Here is a 19,848-nt window from a genome sequence, read left to right as displayed (position 1 = left end):
TTCTGATATTTCCGTTAAAAAAAAAAAAAAAAAAAAGAAGAGAAATCGAAAAGTCTATTTAAAAAAATAAAAAAGAAGATCAAAAGTTAAAAAAAAAAAGAAGAAGTGAATCGTATTCTTTTCTACCTATCTTTCCTTATTCTTCTCCTTTCAAACGTTTGATAATCCAAAGGAACCTAGAGGCAGTCATCGTGATTCGATTAACTCCTTTAGAACCGGAAGAAAATCTCTTGTGGGTTTGTGAGATTAATAAGAGAGTGAGTGAATCAAAGAGGGAAACACTAGTAAGGATTTTTACTAACGCGTTTGTTCTTTTTTTGCGAGGTACATGCATGTCATCTGACTTTTCGTTGGACGAGTGCGAGTTCTACACGTTTAAAGAAGGAAATCACGTTCGCTGGTATACTCCCAGAGAAATGGAGACCAAACTTAACCAGATTACCGAAATCATGGAGCGTATGAGCCAAAGGATGGATCGGCTTGAAGTCTAGCTGAGGCAAGAGGAAGCCAACGATCAAAACTGCGAGGAGCCAATACATATCCGCCGAGACCAGAATTTCGAGCAGGAGATCGAAAACCCATTCTACGCGGATAATCACTCATCCAGAAGTAGCCGAGTCCGGCCGCGAGGAAACCGTGGTGCACACCGAGGCCGAGCTGGAGGAGACCGCGACTGAGGCAACAATTTCCCAGTCCGAAATAACCGACGTGAAAAAGGGCGACCTCAGCAACCCATCCATGAGCGAAGAGAAGCCGAACAGGCTCGAGGACGTAACGATAATGATCTAGGAGGCATGAAGCTGCGGATTCCACCTTTCTACGGAAAGAATGATCCAGATGCTTTTCTGGAATGGGAAAAGAAGGTGGATATCGTGTTCAACTGCCAGGATCTATCGGAGAGGAAGAAGATCAACTTGGTGGGACTGGTGGGACCAGATCATGATCAGCCGACATAGAAACGGAGAACGGCCAGTGGAAACTTGGGACGAGATGGCCACTCTTATGCGGCAACGGTTCGTACCTTCCCATTACCACCGGGAGTTACATATCAAGCTTCGGAGGCTCACGCAAGGAACCAAGTCCGTGGAGGACTACCATCAGGAAATGGAGCGTTTAATGCTCAAAGCCGACGTATTCGAGCCAGAGGACGCGACCATGGCCAGGTTTCTAAGTGGCTTGAATCGGGATTTGCAAGACCGAATGGAGTTACAGGAGTATAACGACATGGCCGAGATGTTACATAAGGCGATTCTGGTGGAGTAGCAGCTCAAACGAAAGGGTACCAACCGATTTACCCCTGGAACCAGTTCTCGACCGAGCTACCGAGACGACAAAACAACCTACCCATCACGATCTAACAATCAACTGAGGACGGACTCAAAGCCAAACCAGAACACAAGCAAGGCCAAGGCCAGCTCGTCGAGGACGCGGGATATAGAGTGTTTCAAGTGTCGGGGAAAATGACACTACGCCAATAAGTGCCCAAATCAGCGGGCCATGCTCTTGCTTGACACCAGAGAGATCATATCCGATCACAAGGAGGAAACCAAGCCGACCTATGATGAGGAAGAGACCGAGGAGCGAGCTGTATCTGGAGAGTTACTTGTAGCTCGGCGCGTTCTAATAGCCCAAGAGCGGATCAAGGAGGAATATCAGAGGGAAAACTTGTTCCACACCCGGTGTTTGGTCCAAGGAAGGTGTGCATTCTGATAATCGATGGAGGGAATTGCACCAATGTGGCTAGCGGCAGCATGGTTGACAAGCTGGGTTTGGAAACCCGTAAACACCCACACCCTTACAACTTACGGTGGCTAAACAACCAAAGGCAACTCAAGCTCACCAAGCAGGTCACCGTACCAATCACCATCGGACGATATGAAGACGAAGTCGTCTGCGACGTTTTACCTATGAAGGCCGGACATTTACTTCTAGGACGGCCGTGGCAGTTTGACAAGAAGGCGATCCATGATGGGTTCTCAAACAAGCATTCCTTTGAGCACCAAGGCCGCAAGATCGTCCTAGCTCCCTTGTCACCACACGAAGTCTATCTCGATCAAGTTAAGCTGGAGCAGAATTCTAAGGGTAAGAGCATTGTGAGCGAACCCCAAAACACTTCACTTCAAAAGAGAGAGTCTGAGAAAAAGCTAGAAATGGCCTGTGAGGGAAATCCCATGAGCAAAGAATCTTTTCTTGTGATGCCTAGCGAGGTGAAATACGCCTTGGCTACAAAGCAATCCTTTGTCCTACTCATCTACAAAGACGCCTTGGCTAGCCATACTAACCCCGAGCCGGTTTTACCGAGCAGAATCTCTCATATTTTGCAGGACTTCGCTGATGTCTTTCCAGAAGACGATCCAGGGTGCTTACCGCCCATTCAAGGCATTGAACACCAAATCGACTTCGTGCCCGGAGTCACCCTTCCTAACCGACCTGCCTACCGTACTAATCCAGTCGAAACCAAGGAGCTTCAAAGACAGGTGGATGAGCTTTTGGCCAAGGGATACATTCACGAAAGCATGAGTCCATGTGTCGTGCCAGTCTTGCTCGTGCCCAAGAAGGACGGAACTTGGAGGATGTGTGTTGACTGCCGAGCCATAAACAACATAACGGTTAAGTATCGCCATCCTATACCTAGGCTAGACGATATGTTAGATGAGCTTCATGGAGCATGCATATTTTCTAAAGTTGATTTAAAAAGTGGCTATCAAAAGATTAGGATGAAAGAAGGTGATGAATGGAAAACGGCTTTCAAAACTAAACATGGTCTTTATGAGTGGCTTGTTAGGCCTTTTGGACTCACTAATGCACCTAGCACTCTTATGCGCTTGATGAATCACATTCTTAGGTCGTTTATAGGTGTTTTCGTGGTAGTTTACTTCGATGATATCTTGATCTACAGTAAAACCTTGGATGAACATGTATTTCATTTGAGGAAAGTGTTAGATATGCTTAGGCGAGAACGTCTCTTTAGAAACCTTAAGAAATGTTCATTTTGTACAGATAACATTGTCTTTCTAGGTTTTGTTGTGAGTTCGCAGAGAATCTAAGTCGATGAAGAAAAGATTAAGGCAATCCGAGATTGGCCGAGCCCCAAAACCGTGAGTTAAGCCTGGAGCTTCCATGGACTAGCTGGCTTCTACCGTCGCTTTGTCCGAGATTTCAGCACGATAGCCGCGCCTTTGACCGAGATCATTAAAAAGGAGGTCGGGTTCAAATGGGAGCAACCTCAGGAGGAAGCCAACCAACTTTTGAAACACAAGCTCACCCATGCGCCCTTGCTGGTGCTACCTGACTTTCTCAAGACGTTTGAGATCGAGTGCGACGCCTCAGGAGTTGGAATTGGAGCCGTGCTAATGCAAGAGAAGAAACCTGTGGATTTTTTCAGCGAGAAGCTAGGTGGAGCAACCTTGAACTACCCGACCTACGACAAGGAATTGTACGTGTTGGTTCGTGCCCTACAACCCTGGCAATACTACCTGTGGCCCAAGGAGTTCATCATTCATACGGACCACCAGTCGCTCAAGCATTTAAAGGGCCAACAGAAGCTTAACAAGAGGCATGCCAGATGGATGGAATTCATCGAAACCTTTCCCTATGTCATCCAGTACAAGCAGGCAAGCAGAACGTGGTGGCCGACGCATTATCTCGTCGATACACCTTGATTACCACCTTGGACGCTAAGGTGTTGGGATTCGAGATGATAAAGGATGCCTACCTCACCGACCCAGACTTCCAGGAAGTCTACCGAGCCAGCTCGAAATTTGCCCACGGCAAATATTACCAAAGTGATGGCTATCTCTTTTATGAAAACCGCTTATGCATACCTAACACATCTCTTCGTGATTTACTTGTTAGGGAAGCACATGGAGGTGGACTGATGGGGCATTTCGGAGTAGCTAAGACCCTGAGTGTGGTGCAAGATCACTTCTTCTGGCCGCACCTTAGACGCGACGTGGAACGGATCTGTGGACGATGTACGGTCTGCAAGATGGCCAAAACCCGAAGTCAAGGCCCAGGTATGTACACTCCCCTTCCAATCCCTAGTGAGCCTTGGACCGACATTTCCATGGACTTTGTGTTAGGATTGCCACGCACTAGGAGAGGTAGAGATTCGATCTTTGTGGTTGTAGATAGGTTTTCTAAAATGGCTCATTTCATTCCATGCCATAAGACCGATGATGCATCCAATGTTGCCGACCTGTTCTTTAGGGAGATTGTCCGATTACATGGGGTTCCTAGAACCATTGTTTCAGATCGGGACACTAAGTTCCTTAGCTATTTTTGGAAAACCCTATGGTCAAAACTTGGAACTAAACTGTGCTTCTCAACTACTTGTCACCCTCAAACTGATGGACAAACTGAAGTAGTTAACCGAACCTTATCAGCTTTGCTACGATCTGTGATTAAAAAGAATCTTAGAACTTGGGAAGATTGCTTGCCACATGTTGAGTTTGCTTATAATCATTCGGTTCATTCAACTACAATTTTTTCTCCTTTTCAACTTGTGTATGGGTTTAATCCGCTTACTCCACTTGATCTAACCCCTTTGCCTATGAGTGAAAGACTTAATCTAGATGGCAAGAAAAAGGCCGAACTGGTCAAACAAATGCACGAGAAAGCCAAGGAAAACATTCAAAAGAAAACCGAGCAATTTCAAAGAAAAGCAAACAAAAGAAGAAGCAAAAGAACGTTCGAGCCCGGTGACCAAGTCTAGATTTATCTAAGGAAGAACGATTTCCTGAGGAACGGAAGTCCAAGCTTTTACCCCGAGTCGATGGACCATTCACGGTTTTAAACCGCATCAATGACAATGCCTACCAGATCGACATCCGAGGTAAGTATACGGTCAGCTCAAGCTTTAATGTTTCTGACTTAGTTCCCTTTCTTCCAGATGGACCAGACTTGAGGACAAGTCCTTTTCAAGAGGGGGGGAATGATACGAGCATGGACGAGGTGCGAACTGAGGGTCAGGCCGGAGAGCAAGTCCAGACCGGAAATCACGACCAAGTGGCCGAGCTAAGCGAGGTGGAGGTTCTAGACAGGAAGACCAACGAAGTGGACGACCCAAGCACGGATTTAGCCGAGCTCACTGGTCCTATTACACGGTCCCGAGCTAAGAAGCTGTCCATGGTCATTTGGAAGTTATGTACCGAGCTGAAGGCCAAGTTCACAGACGCTACACTTAACGACCGAGCTGTAACGCTTTTGACCTACTCGGACGGTGTAGCTCCTTGACACTCTTTTTCCTTGCATCTGGGTTTGTCCCACTGGGTTTTACCGGATGGGGTTTTAATGAGGTTAAGGGGCCACATCTTCCTTATCCAAGTTTGTTAATTAGCCGTTATGGGAGATCAATGGTCACCCGCGCGAAAGAAGCCGAAAGGATATTCAAAGGAGCCGAGTGGTCATTCAATGCATTCATTGTTTTTCATTTAATTTTTTCTTTGTCTTTTGCACTTCTATGCGCCTCTATATAAAGGCCAAACTTCCTTGTATTTTATCATTCACCTTTTATCAATAAAAATCGAGATTTTCTCTTGTTCTTTCTGAGTTTTTCCTTTCTTAGGTGGTTAGCCTTGAAAGTTACTTTCTGATTTATCGGATTCAATCCATAGGATTCGACGCAGCCTTCCTTACATCTTGTTTTCGATTTCGTTCAAAGTAGTTTAGGGGCAACATGATTTTCGAGATCAAGTCTCACTCCTGTTCATCCTTAACCCGCGAGATCAACACTTGGTGTTTTCATCCCTTGATCAGTTTCTGTTTCTCGCGAGTTGGGCCTAAGGACCTTCGAGGCAACCCTCACCCCTTAGCATCTCTCCGATCAAACCGATCTGGCCGAGTTTATCAACTCCTACCAAACGAGCAAGTGCAAATCCTTGGGAGGATCGTATCAATAGTGTTAATATTTTCTATACATGATTATTATTTTGTTTTAAAACCCGTCTATACTCATAGGTGGAGTTGTAGCCGCTAAATATCTTGAATAGCTTGCACACCACTTTAGAATCATTTGTTGGACTAGCAATAGTTTTTAGCCATTTAGAAACATAATAAACAGTTACCAAGATGTATTGGTTCCCATATGAGAAGATGAATGATCCCATGAAATCTATGTCCCAGCAATCAAAAACATCTATCTCAAATATGAGATTCTATATGAGCAAGTACTTCTAAGGAGATGAGCAAGTACTTCTAAGGAGATGAGCAAGTACTATATGTATATTTTAAGAAATAATATAAAAAATTTAGATTTGAATATTTTTATTTGACTTAATCTCCTGCAGAAACATGAAGTTGGGAAACAAATGCTAGAACGTGCAAAAATAGTTCAGTCTTCTATAGTTAATGATGGTTTGGAGTTAACAACATTCTAATCCTGTCAAAAAAAGAAGTAGGTTTTGACAGATTTTGCATAAGTAAGATAATATCTCTAGATAATCATAATATCTCTAGATAATCATAATATCTCTTGATATTTTATAATTTGTTTAACTAGTGCATGTTCAACCTACATTTTGGAAGTACGTGAAAGTAAAAGATCGTGAAGTTTTGATCAAGAAATTTCAGTATGCAAAACGTACTTGGACTCAGTGTGCTCTTATCTATCTTTGGTTTGTTCATTTTTTTGTCTTTGTTAGTTGTGATTTAGAGAGCATAAATCAATCGTGTATTTCATATTATTTAGGTGAATTTCGTTTTTTGTTCTCTATTGAGGAGATAAATGATGTCAGCATGTATGGAGATTGTGGTAACCTCTATCGTTTTCTTAGGTTTGTTAATTACTTTTTTATGTTTTTCTTATTTGGGATTTACACAGCATAAATCAATCTTGTATTTTCATATTATCTAGGTGAATTTTCGTTTGTAGTTCTATCGAGTATCAAGAACAGTCCATAATTTTCATTTCAGTAAGTATTTCCTAAAGCACTGTGTTAGTTCCATTATATTTTTACATATTGTGGGTCCTTACGATGGTGAGTCAAGTCCAATTCTTTCTAGAAGTAAGTACTAGTTTCGTTTCTTTTATGAAAAATTATTCGAACTGCAACAAGCTTATATAGTTGTATAGTATTGAGAGTCTTATATATTGCTAGTTATGATGCTGAATCTTAAGGAGTTGGCTCTATTTTCCGATTGAAGTCTTTGTGTTCCATAGAATTTGAGCTAAATCAACAAACTTCAACTCTATTCTCCATTCTCCTTTACCGAAAGAGTGCATATTGGTTCCATTTTACGCAAGCTAAGTCTTCTCTTTCCTTGAGATTCTTTGGTACGTCTTTTTTTATCAAAATGTTTTACAGATTTATCCAAATTTTTTATTATCAAAACACATCGTCAAATTACCACTAATGCTAATACCATTCAACTGAATCGTATATATCAAACAAAATAAAAACACAGACATCCATACAATTACATTACACAAACATATATATAACACAAAGATATAACAGAAGAATTTTAGCAAAAAAAATAACATATAATACAAACAAAAATGTGGAACACAAAAAATATCTCAAACAAAACATTACTCATGCCATATCGCACAAACAAAATAAAATACGAAGCACCAAAATCATGATCTCAAACAAACTTTATACATACGCATCTTTTAGAGCACAAAACTATCACGCATACACGAGAAATAAAGTAAAATTAAATATCAAAAAACTATTAATCCAAAACACACAAAAAATCTCAAAATCATTAATCCCAAACAAAAGTTGATACGAACACAATGATCAAAATATAACTAAAACCGTTGTGGAATTGAGGTTTTACGAATATTCACATGTTCTTCGGACTATACCTCTCTCTCACACTCTATTTGATTTTTTTCTTATGCTTTAGTTGATTTTGTAATGTAATTGTATATTATTAATTTTGTATTTTGCCTTTTCTCTATTTTATAATTCAAAGGTTTTTTTTGTTAAAGAACGTTTATAATTCACAAGTTCTAATGTAAATGCTTATGATTTAGTGATTCTAACAGACTCGTTGGGCTTTTTAAACATTGCGGAAGATGAGGGAAGAAGCATGAGGGATTCACCCCAGAGAAGAAAACACCCGGAAAGCCCAAGTCAGTATTGATGTATATAGTGTCTAGAGTCTGTGAACTGGTATGGTTTATTGGTATAGTATAAACCAGTGTTGGTTATTTTAGTCTAACGCTACCGGTTTAGGCCAGGTTAACTGATGAATATAAACCCCCAATTGGACAGGGTTTTTTTTTGGGTCAAGAGTACAGTTTTTATTTAATTAATGAGAATGAGATTATTTAGTAATAGTCAGAAGAAGAAAAAAAACAGAGTTTAGTTAACCGTGAAATCGGTGAAGAAGAACAAACAGATTTCCGTCTGAGAGACTCACAGACTCAAATCAATACTTCCCCAATCCTTTTTTTTTTCCTATCATAGTGGTTATCAAGTTGTAACATTTTTCGTCCTTTTTCTTTTTAGTAATCATAGTATTAAATGGTTTTTGGCCACAAAATGAAAAAGTGTATGTAAATACAAATTTTGTTTTGTTTTTATAAGACTTGTAGCTAAGATACGAGATTTGATAAAAGCATATCTATTTGTTCATATAGGAAACCAATGGTTTCCGAATTGGTTTTCAAATAAGAAAGAAAAAAAAAATGGTTACATTACTCAGGAATGGTACCAAGCTTAGGACGCCAAGCTCGTTGAAGAAGCCGCTTACTGAATCCGAACAAAACCGGTGTTGCGTCCGACTCCATTTGGAGACTAGCAGCTGCATTCAGTTTAGCTGCCATGGCTGCAAGAACTTCTTCTTTTGTTTTCCCCTTCGGTCTCTCATTCTCTTCTTCTTCTTCCTCTACGGTAGACGAAGAGACGAATAAGTCTCTCAGTTTGCGTCCAGCTACGTCTTCTTTATCAGCCGCCGATGAACGTCCCTGATTAATCAGCGGCTGCTCACGGCGGCTCGGCGATCTAAGACTCAGAAGCATCTTTAAGGTTGTCTTCTTGCGACGAAACTGTACCAACGGGCTTGTTCTTGGGCTTGGACTTCGTGTCGGGCTCTGTGTAACTCCACACTGCGTCGCTAGGAACTTGAATCTCTGCAACGTTGCCATGGATTTGGGAATTTGATAAAAATACTTGGGTTAATAATGAATGGTGCCTCGTAATTATATCAAGTGAGAATCAAACCTCGCAACACCAAAAATAATCCTTTATATTCTTTTGAAGCAGTCTCTTCTCTCAAAAGTGAGACTTTGAATGGAATAATGTGGACCTTGATGACGCAGTTTCCAATGAAATTCCAAATGTGTCATTATTGATTGAGTCTTTGCCGAAGTTTTGAAAAAGGTAAAGTTTTTATTTATTCGATTCTTTTCTATTTCTCATGTTGTTGCACTTTTACTTTCTTCAATGTGCATAGAAGGAATCGTTTGCTCTGGATTTTACTCCTTTTCTGAAAAGAAAAGAACAAGAAATAATGTGAGAGCTGATGAGAGCCACGTGTTTTTGGTCATAGATTCATCATCTTCAGTCTTCACAGCTTTAAAAATCCTTGTCTTGTTACTGTGTTTAGAATGAGACAATCACCTTTTTGTAAATTTGGTGACAGCCAGTGACTAGTAATGATTATTTTCTTACATTCTTTCAATACATCACATAGCTTCACAAACTTATGCCTCATATCATATATTTCTATAGAAAATAGCAATAAACACACAATTCCTTAATAGGGAAGCCTCATCAGCTTGACAGCTTCGTTGTGGTTTCTCTTGTCATGACATGTATACTCCTCATTTTTAAACGTGTTTAGTTCTTGCAAACTTTATCCATGGTTGTTGTCATTGCTTTGTCTTGCAACAAGCTTTGAAAAACCAACTCTGCCATCATTTGCATAGTCAGGTAACCGAGATTCGGATCAATCAACTTGTGAGTCGTGTGATTTGTAGTCTTGTTATTGTTAACGACTAAATTGGCGAGATTGATCTCGCTTTTGCAACAACATGATTTGTAGATATTGGCTCAACAAGAAGAAACAATCCCAAACTAATCTATCAAGACACTAACTGCCAGTTCGCGGTCCGAATAGTGTTTAACACGAATTATAATGGTGAGAATAGATATACACAAGTTAAGATGTTTCGTCTAATCTTTGAGCTACCTAAGTACTACCTAGTAGAGCTAATGCAAACACAAATAATAAAGAAAAAAAAATATCTAAAAAAATGCCAACACAAACGCAGTTTTAGATCGACGTCTCGTTCAATCCATTTCGTTTGATGATTTTAGTTTTTAATGTAGTGCTATTTGTGTCAATGTTAATTAGCCTTGATTTTGGCTAGGCTTGATTAGTTCGAGACTTCGAGTACTTGTCTATATGATGATAAATAATGTACTTCGTATAACTAGATGTTCATCACATTGATGTGTCAATTAGCGTATGGTTCGCGAGTCGATTTTTGGGCTCAATAATAAAACAAATTGGTTTGTTGAATTTGAAACTAGTTGGCCCAAAGCTGGAACTTTTCCGGCTACCAACTTGGTGCCTTGGTGCCTTGGTGGCTTCCCCTTTTCACAAAAACATTCGTTCATTAATCTTTTCCTATTTAAATCATATAATTATATTATCTATTCTAATGAATGAGACTTTCTTGCACTTTCACTATCCAACATGCTTCTCAATTTAATACCACATTATTTCCATGCATAATAATCAGAATTATCACCATCGTCACATCATTATCAGACTTTATTAACATTTTACAATAATTTAATTCCTCATCGAAATGATTACTTTAAATGCAAAGATTACTAAAAAATTGGGTTATAAAAAATTTGTGCAACGTAGTAGGGTTGAAAGATACTTTGTCAATTTCACTAATAAATGGATTGGGTTGAATCAATTCATGGCACATTACGGTGTTGAAGGGTAATATACCCAATACCATAATGAGAGAGACAAGTTTTTAATAGCTGTTGAAAATTCTTAAACTCCAAAATACATGTTGCACTAAAATCTATCTCTATCCGAACAAAATCCAAATTTTACCTAAAATAAAACAAATTAGACTTTGCTTCTAATTCTTTTGTAGACCACACAAGTTTTTAAGTAAAGATCAAAACGTAAACGGATTGATAAGTCCGTCAAAAAAATTAAGTAAGAAGATTTAATCTGATGATGCCTTCTCATAGAAGAGATCGTGGCGTGCATCTAACCAGAAACGTCTTATTGTGATTTGGACCAAATCTACTTCCAGCTCATTCTGGTAGAAATCAGCTTATAACTAATGGCTATAAATGGCTATTTTGTTTTCCGGCTATTTCGGGAGAGACAGGTGGCATAAAATCTGTGGCTTTACATGTCGTTGTTCCTACAATACGAAATTGTCTCAGACCGGGCCCATAAGAGTTTCTAGCACCTTTTTTGTGTACAGAATTCATGCATAATTGCATACATAAAACTAAATTCCTAAAATATAATATATTTCCGAAAATTCACATACAAATTGATGAATTTAACTATCATTCAATTAGAGTGTGTATAGAACATAGTCGTGTGTATATAATAGCACGGTTAAGGGCTCTGGAATGTCCGATTTATAGGATAAATTAACTTGATTTATTCTTGGTTTAGTAGATCGGATAGTATAAACATCTGTAACTAACTTTACTGTTTATTAATGAGAAATCCAATCTTTTACATCTTTTCTCTCTGAGATTCAAGACGCTAATATGGTATCAGAGCTTTTCCAGCTCGTTTCTCTCTGATTCTACCTCGATTTCTCATCGAATCTTCGTTTCTTCCTCATTTTCACCGTTTATTATCCATTCCAATTCCAAATCTGTGCTCCGTTTGAACTCCGATACTTCGAATCCCAATTTTTGAAGCTTATTTGCGTGTTCAACATCACATTTGTGTTTCTATTGCAACAATGGTGAAACAAGGAAAGAAATCTCGTGTTCAACATCCTCCGGCAACAGATATCTCTCCGTTGAAGACCAGAGCTGGATCTCGATTTGGTTCTTCATCAATGGCCGATGATGATGTTGCGATAACTCCACCAGCTCAGACTACTGCTCCTCGTGGTAGATCTGGTTCGTTTTCTACGACTACGGACACCTTCGATAATGTCCATAGTCCATTCTTTCTTCATTCTGCTGATCATCCAGGTTTGCCCATCACCTACTTGATGGTACAAACTACAATACATGGTTGATTGCTATGAAGATGAGTTTAGATGCGAAGAACAAGCTTAGTTTTGTTGATGGTAGCTTGCCTAGACCTGATGAAGATGATCCTTCGTTTAAGATCTAGAGTAGGTGTAACAGCATGGTTAAATCTTGGCTTCTAAACGTTGTTAACAAGGAGATTTATGATAGCATTCTGTATTATGACGATGCTGTGGAAATGTGGAATGATCTTTATCTCCGATTTCGAGTAAGCAATCTTCCGAGGAAATATCAGCTTGAATAGGCCGTAATGACTCTCAAACAAGGCAATATGGATTTGTCTGCGTATTACACTAAGAAGAAGACTCTTTGGGAGCAACTCGCTAATACCAAGTCATCTACAGTGAAGCGCTGCAATTGTGATCATGTTCAAGAATTATTGGAAGATGCTGAAACTAGCAGAATCATTCAGTTCCTTATGGGACTCAATGATAGCTTTGCTAACATTAGAGGCCAGATATTAAACATGAAGCCGAGACCAGGATTAACAGCCATATATAATATGCTTGATCAAGATGAAAGTCAAAGGAACATTGGTGGATCTCCTACATTTATCCTTTCCAATCCCACTGCTTTCCAAGTTCAAGCACCTGCTGCTCCTGATCAATCTCATGCTCTTATAAGTCAAGTCAACTCGCAGAAGCCAAAGTGCTCACATTGCCACAAGACTGGACATACGGCTGAGAAATGTTACAAGCTTCATGACTACCCTCCGGGTTCTGGTCCGAAATGGAAGAAATCTCAGAATATTGGTATTACTAATCTTGTCACTTCTAATCAAGATGTCGAAACCAGTAATCAGGATGAGCTTTCTCCGGATCAGATTCAAACAATGATTTCTTATTTGAGCTCCAAACTTCATTCCTCATCTGTAGAAGGTACATCTGGGAAACCTTGTGCTTCGACTTCAACTTCTGGTCCTGTTGTCTCACAGATTTCATGTACCTTTCTTGCTCTATATTCCAATGCCTATTATGACATGTTAATTTCATCTATCTCTACGGAACCGGCATTGTCTCTTAGAGCTTGGGTAATAGATTCCGGAGCTACACACCATGTCACCCATACTCGAGAACTTTATGTGTCATATAGATCCTTAGACAGAACCTTTGTCACTTTGCCTAATGGTTACACAGTTAGGATAGAGGGCGTATGACTCATTCAATTGTCTGATGCTATTGCATTGCATAATGTTCTCTACATTCCTGAATTTAAATTCAACTTGATCAGTGTAAGTGTGCTTGCTAAGAGCTTAAAGTCTAAAGTTAGCTTCACTTCTGATGCTTGTTTTATCCAGAAACTTACACAGGAATTGATGATTGGTCAATGTAGTCAAGTTGGAAATCTATATGTTTTGGAAGTTGATAAATCGAGTCATTCTGTTTCTTTAAAAGGTACTGATTCCACATATTCTGTTACACCAGTTTGTTCTAGTTTTAAGGTTGATAATGTCACTTGGCATAAGAGATTAGGTCATCCTTCTCAATCTAAACTTGATGTATTGTCGAATGTGTTGAGTTTAAGGAATAACAATAAGAACCATTCTCATGTTTGCCATTTTTGTCAATTATCGAAACAGAAACATTTACCTTTTACATCTAGACAGAACATGTGTAAAGAACCATTTGAACTTGTTCATATCGATACTTGGGGTCCATTCTCAGTTCCTACTGTTGATGATTTCAAGTATTTCCTGACAATTGTAGATGACTTCAGTCGTGCTACATGGATCTATCTAATGAAAAATAAATCTGATGTCTTGACTGTTTTTCCTGGCTTTATATCTATGGTTGAAACACAATATAAGACAAAGGTTAAATCTGTTAGATCCGACAATGCACATGAACTGAAATTTGCTGCATTATTCTCTGAGAAAGGCATTGTTTCGTTTCATTCATGTCCTGAAACACCTGAGCAAAACTCGGTGGTTGAAAGGAAGCATCAGCACATATTGAATGTAGCTAGAGCCCTTCTGTTTCAGTCTAATGTTCCTTTAGAATTCTGGGGAAATTGTGTCTTAACAGCTGTGTTTTTAATAAATAGATTACCGACTCCCGTTCTAGAGAACAAATCTCCTTTTGAGAAACTGACTAGCAAGGTTCCGGATTATGAATCATTAAAGAGTTTTGGGTGTTTGTGCTATAGTTCAACATCTCCGAAAGGTAGGCATAAGTTTGAACCTAGAGCAAAAGCCTGTGTCTTCTTAGGATATCCTTCCGGTTACAAAGGGTATAAGCAACTAGATATAGAGACATATGCCATTTCCATTTCTCGACATGTCATATTCCATGAGGATATTTTTTCCTTTATGTCTTCTACTCTCAAAGATGACACAAAGGTCTTCTTTCCTCATTTACACTCTCCTGCACCCAATGATGATCATTTGCCTCAAGAGCAATCATCTTCCGATGTACATCAACCCCTTGATGTATCATCCTCCGAGATTTCTGCTCCTTCTGAGTTTAAATCTCAAAGACACAAGAAACCTCCTAAACACTTGCAGGATTTTCATTGCTATACCTTTACTAGTAATATACTATACCCTATTGCCAACTATATCTCTTATTCATACTTATCTGAGCCTTTTCGTGCCTTTCTTAACACCATTACCAACCAAATTGTACCACAAAGATATTCAGAAGCCAAGGATTTACAGGTGTATTGTGACGCAATGAAGGATGAAATTGGTGCTATGAAAAGGACTCATACATGGAGTGTATGTGCTTTACCTCCTAACAAGGTTGCTATTGGCTGTAAATGGGTCTTTACAGTTAAGCACAATGCTGATGGAAGTATTGAGAGATATAAGGCAAGACTTGTTGCTAAAGGGTATACACAACAAGAAGGTTTGGATTATGAAGAAACCTTTTCACCTGTTGCAAAACTAGCTACAGTTCGCATGCTTTTACTCCTTGCAGCTAAGATGAACTGGTCAGTGAGCCAACTTGACATATCAAACGCTTTTCTCAATGGGGACTTAGATGAAGAAATTTATATGAAGATACTACCAGGATATGCAGATCTTCAAGATGATCCCTTACCTCTGAATGCTGTTTGTAGGCTTCATAAATCCATCTATGGTCTCAAACAAGCTTCTCGGCAATGGTTTTTGAAGCTCTCCTCTACTCTTTGTGAAATGGGTTTTGAAAAGTCAGTTGGTGATCACACATTGTTCGTAAAATACAAAGATGGTGTGTTCTTGGGCGTATTGGTTTATGTTGATGACATACTCATTGTCAGCAACAATGATGATCTAGTACGTGTTTTCAAGGATGAGTTGGCCTCTTACTTCAAGCTTCGTGATCTTGGTACAACAAAATACTTCCTTGGCTTGGAGATTGCTAGATCAGCTCAAGGCATATCAGTTTGTCAAAGGAAATACACTTTGGAACTACTATCTACTACTGGATACTTGGGTTGTAAACCGTCAAGTATTCCAATGGATCCTAGTGTGAAGTTGTCAAAAGATAAAGGAGTTCCTATTGCTGATCCTGTTTCATATCGAAAGCTCTTGGGCAAACTTCAGTATCTTCAGATTACAAGACCCGACATTGCTTATGCCGTTAATACTTTGTGCCAGTTCTCTCATGACCCTCGAGACATTCATCTCACAGCTGTATACAAAGTATTACGTTACTTGAAGGGAACTGTTGGTCAAGGACTCTTCTATTCGGCTGACAAGAACTTTGATCTTCGTGGCTTTGCAGACTCTGATTGGACTGCTTGTGTGGATACTAGAAGATCGGTATCTGGATACTGTATGTTCATCGGAGATTCCTTGGTTTCCTGGAAGTCCAAGAAACAAAATACGATCTCATGTAGCACCGCAGAAGCAGAATTTCGAGCAATGGCTCTTGCCACTAAGGAGATGATCTGGCTTTCAAGGATACTTGTTGATTTGAAGGTCCCTTTCTCTCCACCTGCTTACCTTTATTGTGATAATACCGCTGCTATGCACATTGCTAATAATTCTGTATATCACGAGAGGACGAAGCATGTTGAACTAGATTGCTACAAAACGCGAGAAGCTATTGACTCTAGTTTTCTAAAGACTATGTATGTGAAGACAGGGAATCAGTTAGCTGACACTCTCACAAAGGCGTTGCATCCTGCTCCTTTTAGAGAATTGATAAGCAAGATGGGAATTAGCAATATCTTTGCACCTCCATCTTGAAGGGGACTATTAGAGTATGTATAGAACATAGTCGTGTGTATATAGTAGCACGGTTAAGGGCTCTGGAATGTCCGGTTTATAGGATAAATTAATTTGGTTTATTCTTGGTTTAGTAGATCGGATAGTATAAACATCTGTAACTAACTTTACTGTTCATTAGACCAGGTCCATTAGAGTTTTTTAAGAGGTTTAGTATTGGGTTTGTTAGCAATTATTGGATAAAAAATAAATAAAAAATGCCAAATACATAACAAACGATCCTTGGAGAAGGATTTTAAGGAGCAATCCATACAAAGTTTGTTCAAACAGGTGTAAAGTGCTCATTGGTATTCGATTAAAAAACAATTGAGATTGGTTCTTGGACTATAAATTGTCAACCATTTTTTCTCTCCATCAATATAATACATAAAAAAATGAAACTCATTTTCTCTCCATCGATTTAATAAATTATCAACCACTGTTCATTAATTAATTTAATATTCTTAAAAACTCTAAAGACGAATTGTCTAATGGACATACTCTTAATGAGAAATCCAATCTTTTACATCTTTTCTCTCTGAGATTCAAGACATTAATATATTTTAAAAAAAAAATTACCATATATAATCAAATTCACTTATTTTAAAACTTTTAAGTATATATGCCAAAGAAAATTCATGTATATACACATTTCAAAAATTTCCTCTTTACATATCGATAAGAAAATAAATGTATATTGGAAAAAAACAGTTGTCGTATTTAATGAGTTGTCATATTACATATAATGTATTATTCTTAAATAAAACAAAAATATCTTATTCATTGAGAGGACCTCAATGATCCTCTTAACAAAGTAACCACCAACACAATAATTTTGGGGCGCCTCAAATCCAACCTTATTTTCAATAATTGTGAAGAAAAAGGCAAATACTAAAATAAAGCTATATTGTGGTAGGTGGTTCGAACTACTCAAAAATTTATGATTTAATTAAAGTGTACTTAACAACAACAAACAAAACAAAAAAGAAAAAAACAATTATTTATTGTGGCGGAGAGAGATACTTTAATTAAATGGTAGACACAGAGAATACACCTGTCAGATGCTGACTCATTGTGGTTGTGCCCTTATCTTTCCCACTTTTATCCTACGTGTACCCAAAAAACTCTCCCACACTTCCACTAGTTATCTGACACGTCACTTCTCTCTCTTCCCTTTTCTATAAAACCTCTGTATCATCTCTTTGCATTGAATCCTCTTCTTCTACTTTCTCAAATCTCAACCATTCTTCTCTCAACAAAATTCAAAAAACCCCTAATTACTGTTTTCTCTCCTTTACAGCTATGGAGGTTCCGGTGATTAATAGAATAAGAGATTTCGAAGTCGGTATAAACTCCATTAACGATCCTTCGTTTCTCTCTAGATCCGTCGCTGTTTCCGGATTCGGAAAGCTACACCAAGCTTACGGTTTCTGGAAATGGGGAGCTTTGATTATCGCTTTCTTAGCTTATTTCACAAATTTCGTCGCTAGAATCAAGAGTTTAGTTTCTAGGTTAAGAAAAATAGATGTCTCGATAACTTCCCCGACTCTTTTCGATGATTTCGATAGCGATTCCGATATTTCGTGTTCTTCGTCGCTGGCTTCTTCAGATGACGAAGACGAGGAAGACGAAGAAGACGAGGATGAAGAAGAAGATGTTGACTCGATCTATAACCGGGGAATGGTCAACGGAGGTTTCCGCGTGAAAGGATCAGATTATTACAATGAGGGGCAAAACGGGAATTTCACATGTTTCGGTGGCAGTTTCGGAGATCTGTTCTCGTGGCCGGATCTCGCCGGGATCGGATCCAGCGGAGTCGTGAAGCTTTGGGATCATCTGGATATCGACGGCGACGGAGACGGCGACGATGATAGCCGGAATGTGGTGTCGTCGTTTCTCAGGAATTGCGGTTCTTCTTCGTCGTCGTTTTTTCTGACGGCGGAGAAGAAAGGAACCGACGGCGTTAAAGTCGAGGCGTGCGATCCACGCGCCGGGTTTCGTATGCCGGCGTTGCTGGCGGAGTGGAAACAGCCGGGGAGGTTGCTCGGGAATATAATCGGAGTCGACGTCGGAGGCGTGGAGAAGATCTACGTCAGGGATGACGTCAGCGGGAAAATCGCGGTGGGGGATCTGAGGAGGTTTAACGGCGCGTTGACGGAATCAGACGGTGAGACTTGGTGGGACGCTGACGTCGTTATCGGGGGTGACGGTTTCGTTGACGAGAGGCGTTAAATGATTTTTTTTAATGAGATTTGTTGATTGGGACGGTTGCGTCTATAAATGTAAGGACGGCGAAAGATTCAACGCGAAAATGTTGAAAACGCGAGAAGGACGAACATTTTGTAAATAAATTTGTCTGTTTTTGCTTCTCTTCGTAAATTTTTATATTTCGAAATATAATTTCGAATAAATAAAACCAGCCTTTAGGCTGAGGTTATTTAATATTTTCGTGTGTTTTGGTCGGGTACTTCACTTGTGTGTGGCCGGCTACGAGTTGTTTATTATTTACGTTTCCAAACAAACAATTAAATGATGATATTAAAGTATTTAGGGGAGAAACCGCATTTGGTAAAGAACTTTTTTTTTGAAGATAATGTCGTGAACTATATGCGTATGATTGGTGTTGGTGGAATTTAATTCCGTAAGTATCCATACCATCCATATTGAAATTTGAATTATGCAGAACGAAAGAGATATATACTCCATATGTATTTGAACAGATCAAAAGTTAAGAAGATTAGAGTTGAATCAGATTCCTCTCAACTCATCAATGTCATTTCCTGTGGTACAACGTTTTCGGATCTACATGGCATCATGGTGAATTAATATTAAATCGAGTATACTTTCTTTTGGTGTTATTGTCTTTAACTGTATCCCTCGCGCTGATGTTGCCGAAGCCGACTCCTTAGCTTGAACAAACATTGTGCTTGTTCATTGTAAGCTCACTTTTAGATTAATTGTGATTGAAAATCATGTTTTGCCCCAAAAAATTATTACATCTTATATTTGCTTTATGGTTCCACTGGATGATACATGAATGTGATCTCAATAAATAAGATAAACAAATTCCGTTCTTTTTTTCAATTGAAAATAAGCATCGTGGTAGAAAATAACATAGTGGACTTGAAATGGTACTTTTTTATCAAAGAAACAAAAAAAAAAAAAACTAATTAAATGCTGGTGTGGTAGATTTTATGAAACGGGCCCTAAATCTATAACGAACATAAAAATATATTGAGTTTGTCTCCTCAACAACAAGGCCCAAATTATCCCAAAATATATGAAGAGTTTTGAAGACAAGTAATTTTTGTCTCATCTAAGATCATCTCCAATTTTATTCCAAATTTTATTATAAAATAGAGTTTGGAGTAACATTTTTTCCAATCCTACTCCATATCTTACTCTAAAATGGAGTAAAAATTGAAGTTACTCCAAATATGG

The 19,848-nt window shown here is 39.0% G+C and overlaps 2 protein-coding genes across 2 annotated transcripts; one reads left to right on the top strand and one right to left on the bottom strand.

The window, feature by feature from the left end:
- Positions 1–8,621: 8,621 nt before the first annotated feature.
- LOC18009200 lies at positions 8,622–9,165 on the bottom strand. Its single transcript, XM_006391079.2, has one exon. It carries the CDS (start codon positions 9,098–9,100, stop codon positions 8,651–8,653), a length of 450 nt encoding a protein of 149 aa, XP_006391141.1. The 5' UTR covers positions 9,101–9,165; the 3' UTR covers positions 8,622–8,650.
- An 8,450-nt stretch (positions 9,166–17,615) lies between these two features.
- On the top strand, positions 17,616–18,851 carry LOC18009099. The gene has a single exon (XM_006391078.2). The coding sequence runs from the start codon at positions 17,710–17,712 to the stop codon at positions 18,637–18,639; it is 930 nt and encodes a 309-aa protein (XP_006391140.1). The 5' UTR covers positions 17,616–17,709; the 3' UTR covers positions 18,640–18,851.
- Positions 18,852–19,848: the final 997 nt, after the last annotated feature.

This window comes from Eutrema salsugineum, unplaced genomic scaffold, assembly GCF_000478725.1.
Source record: "Eutrema salsugineum unplaced genomic scaffold, Eutsalg1_0 scaffold_9, whole genome shotgun sequence".
NCBI classification, from domain to species: Eukaryota; Viridiplantae; Streptophyta; class Magnoliopsida; order Brassicales; family Brassicaceae; genus Eutrema; species Eutrema salsugineum.
Note: the sequence above shows the minus strand (reverse complement) of the source record. Positions and strands in the feature narration are given on the sequence as shown.

Bases quoted from the DNA above. Each gene is read 5' to 3' on its own strand.
- LOC18009200 (XM_006391079.2), bottom strand. From the start codon at position 9,100: ATGGCAACGTTGCAGAGATTCAAGTTCCTAGCGACGCAGTGTGGAGTT.
- LOC18009099 (XM_006391078.2), top strand. From the start codon at position 17,710: ATGGAGGTTCCGGTGATTAATAGAATAAGAGATTTCGAAGTCGGTATA.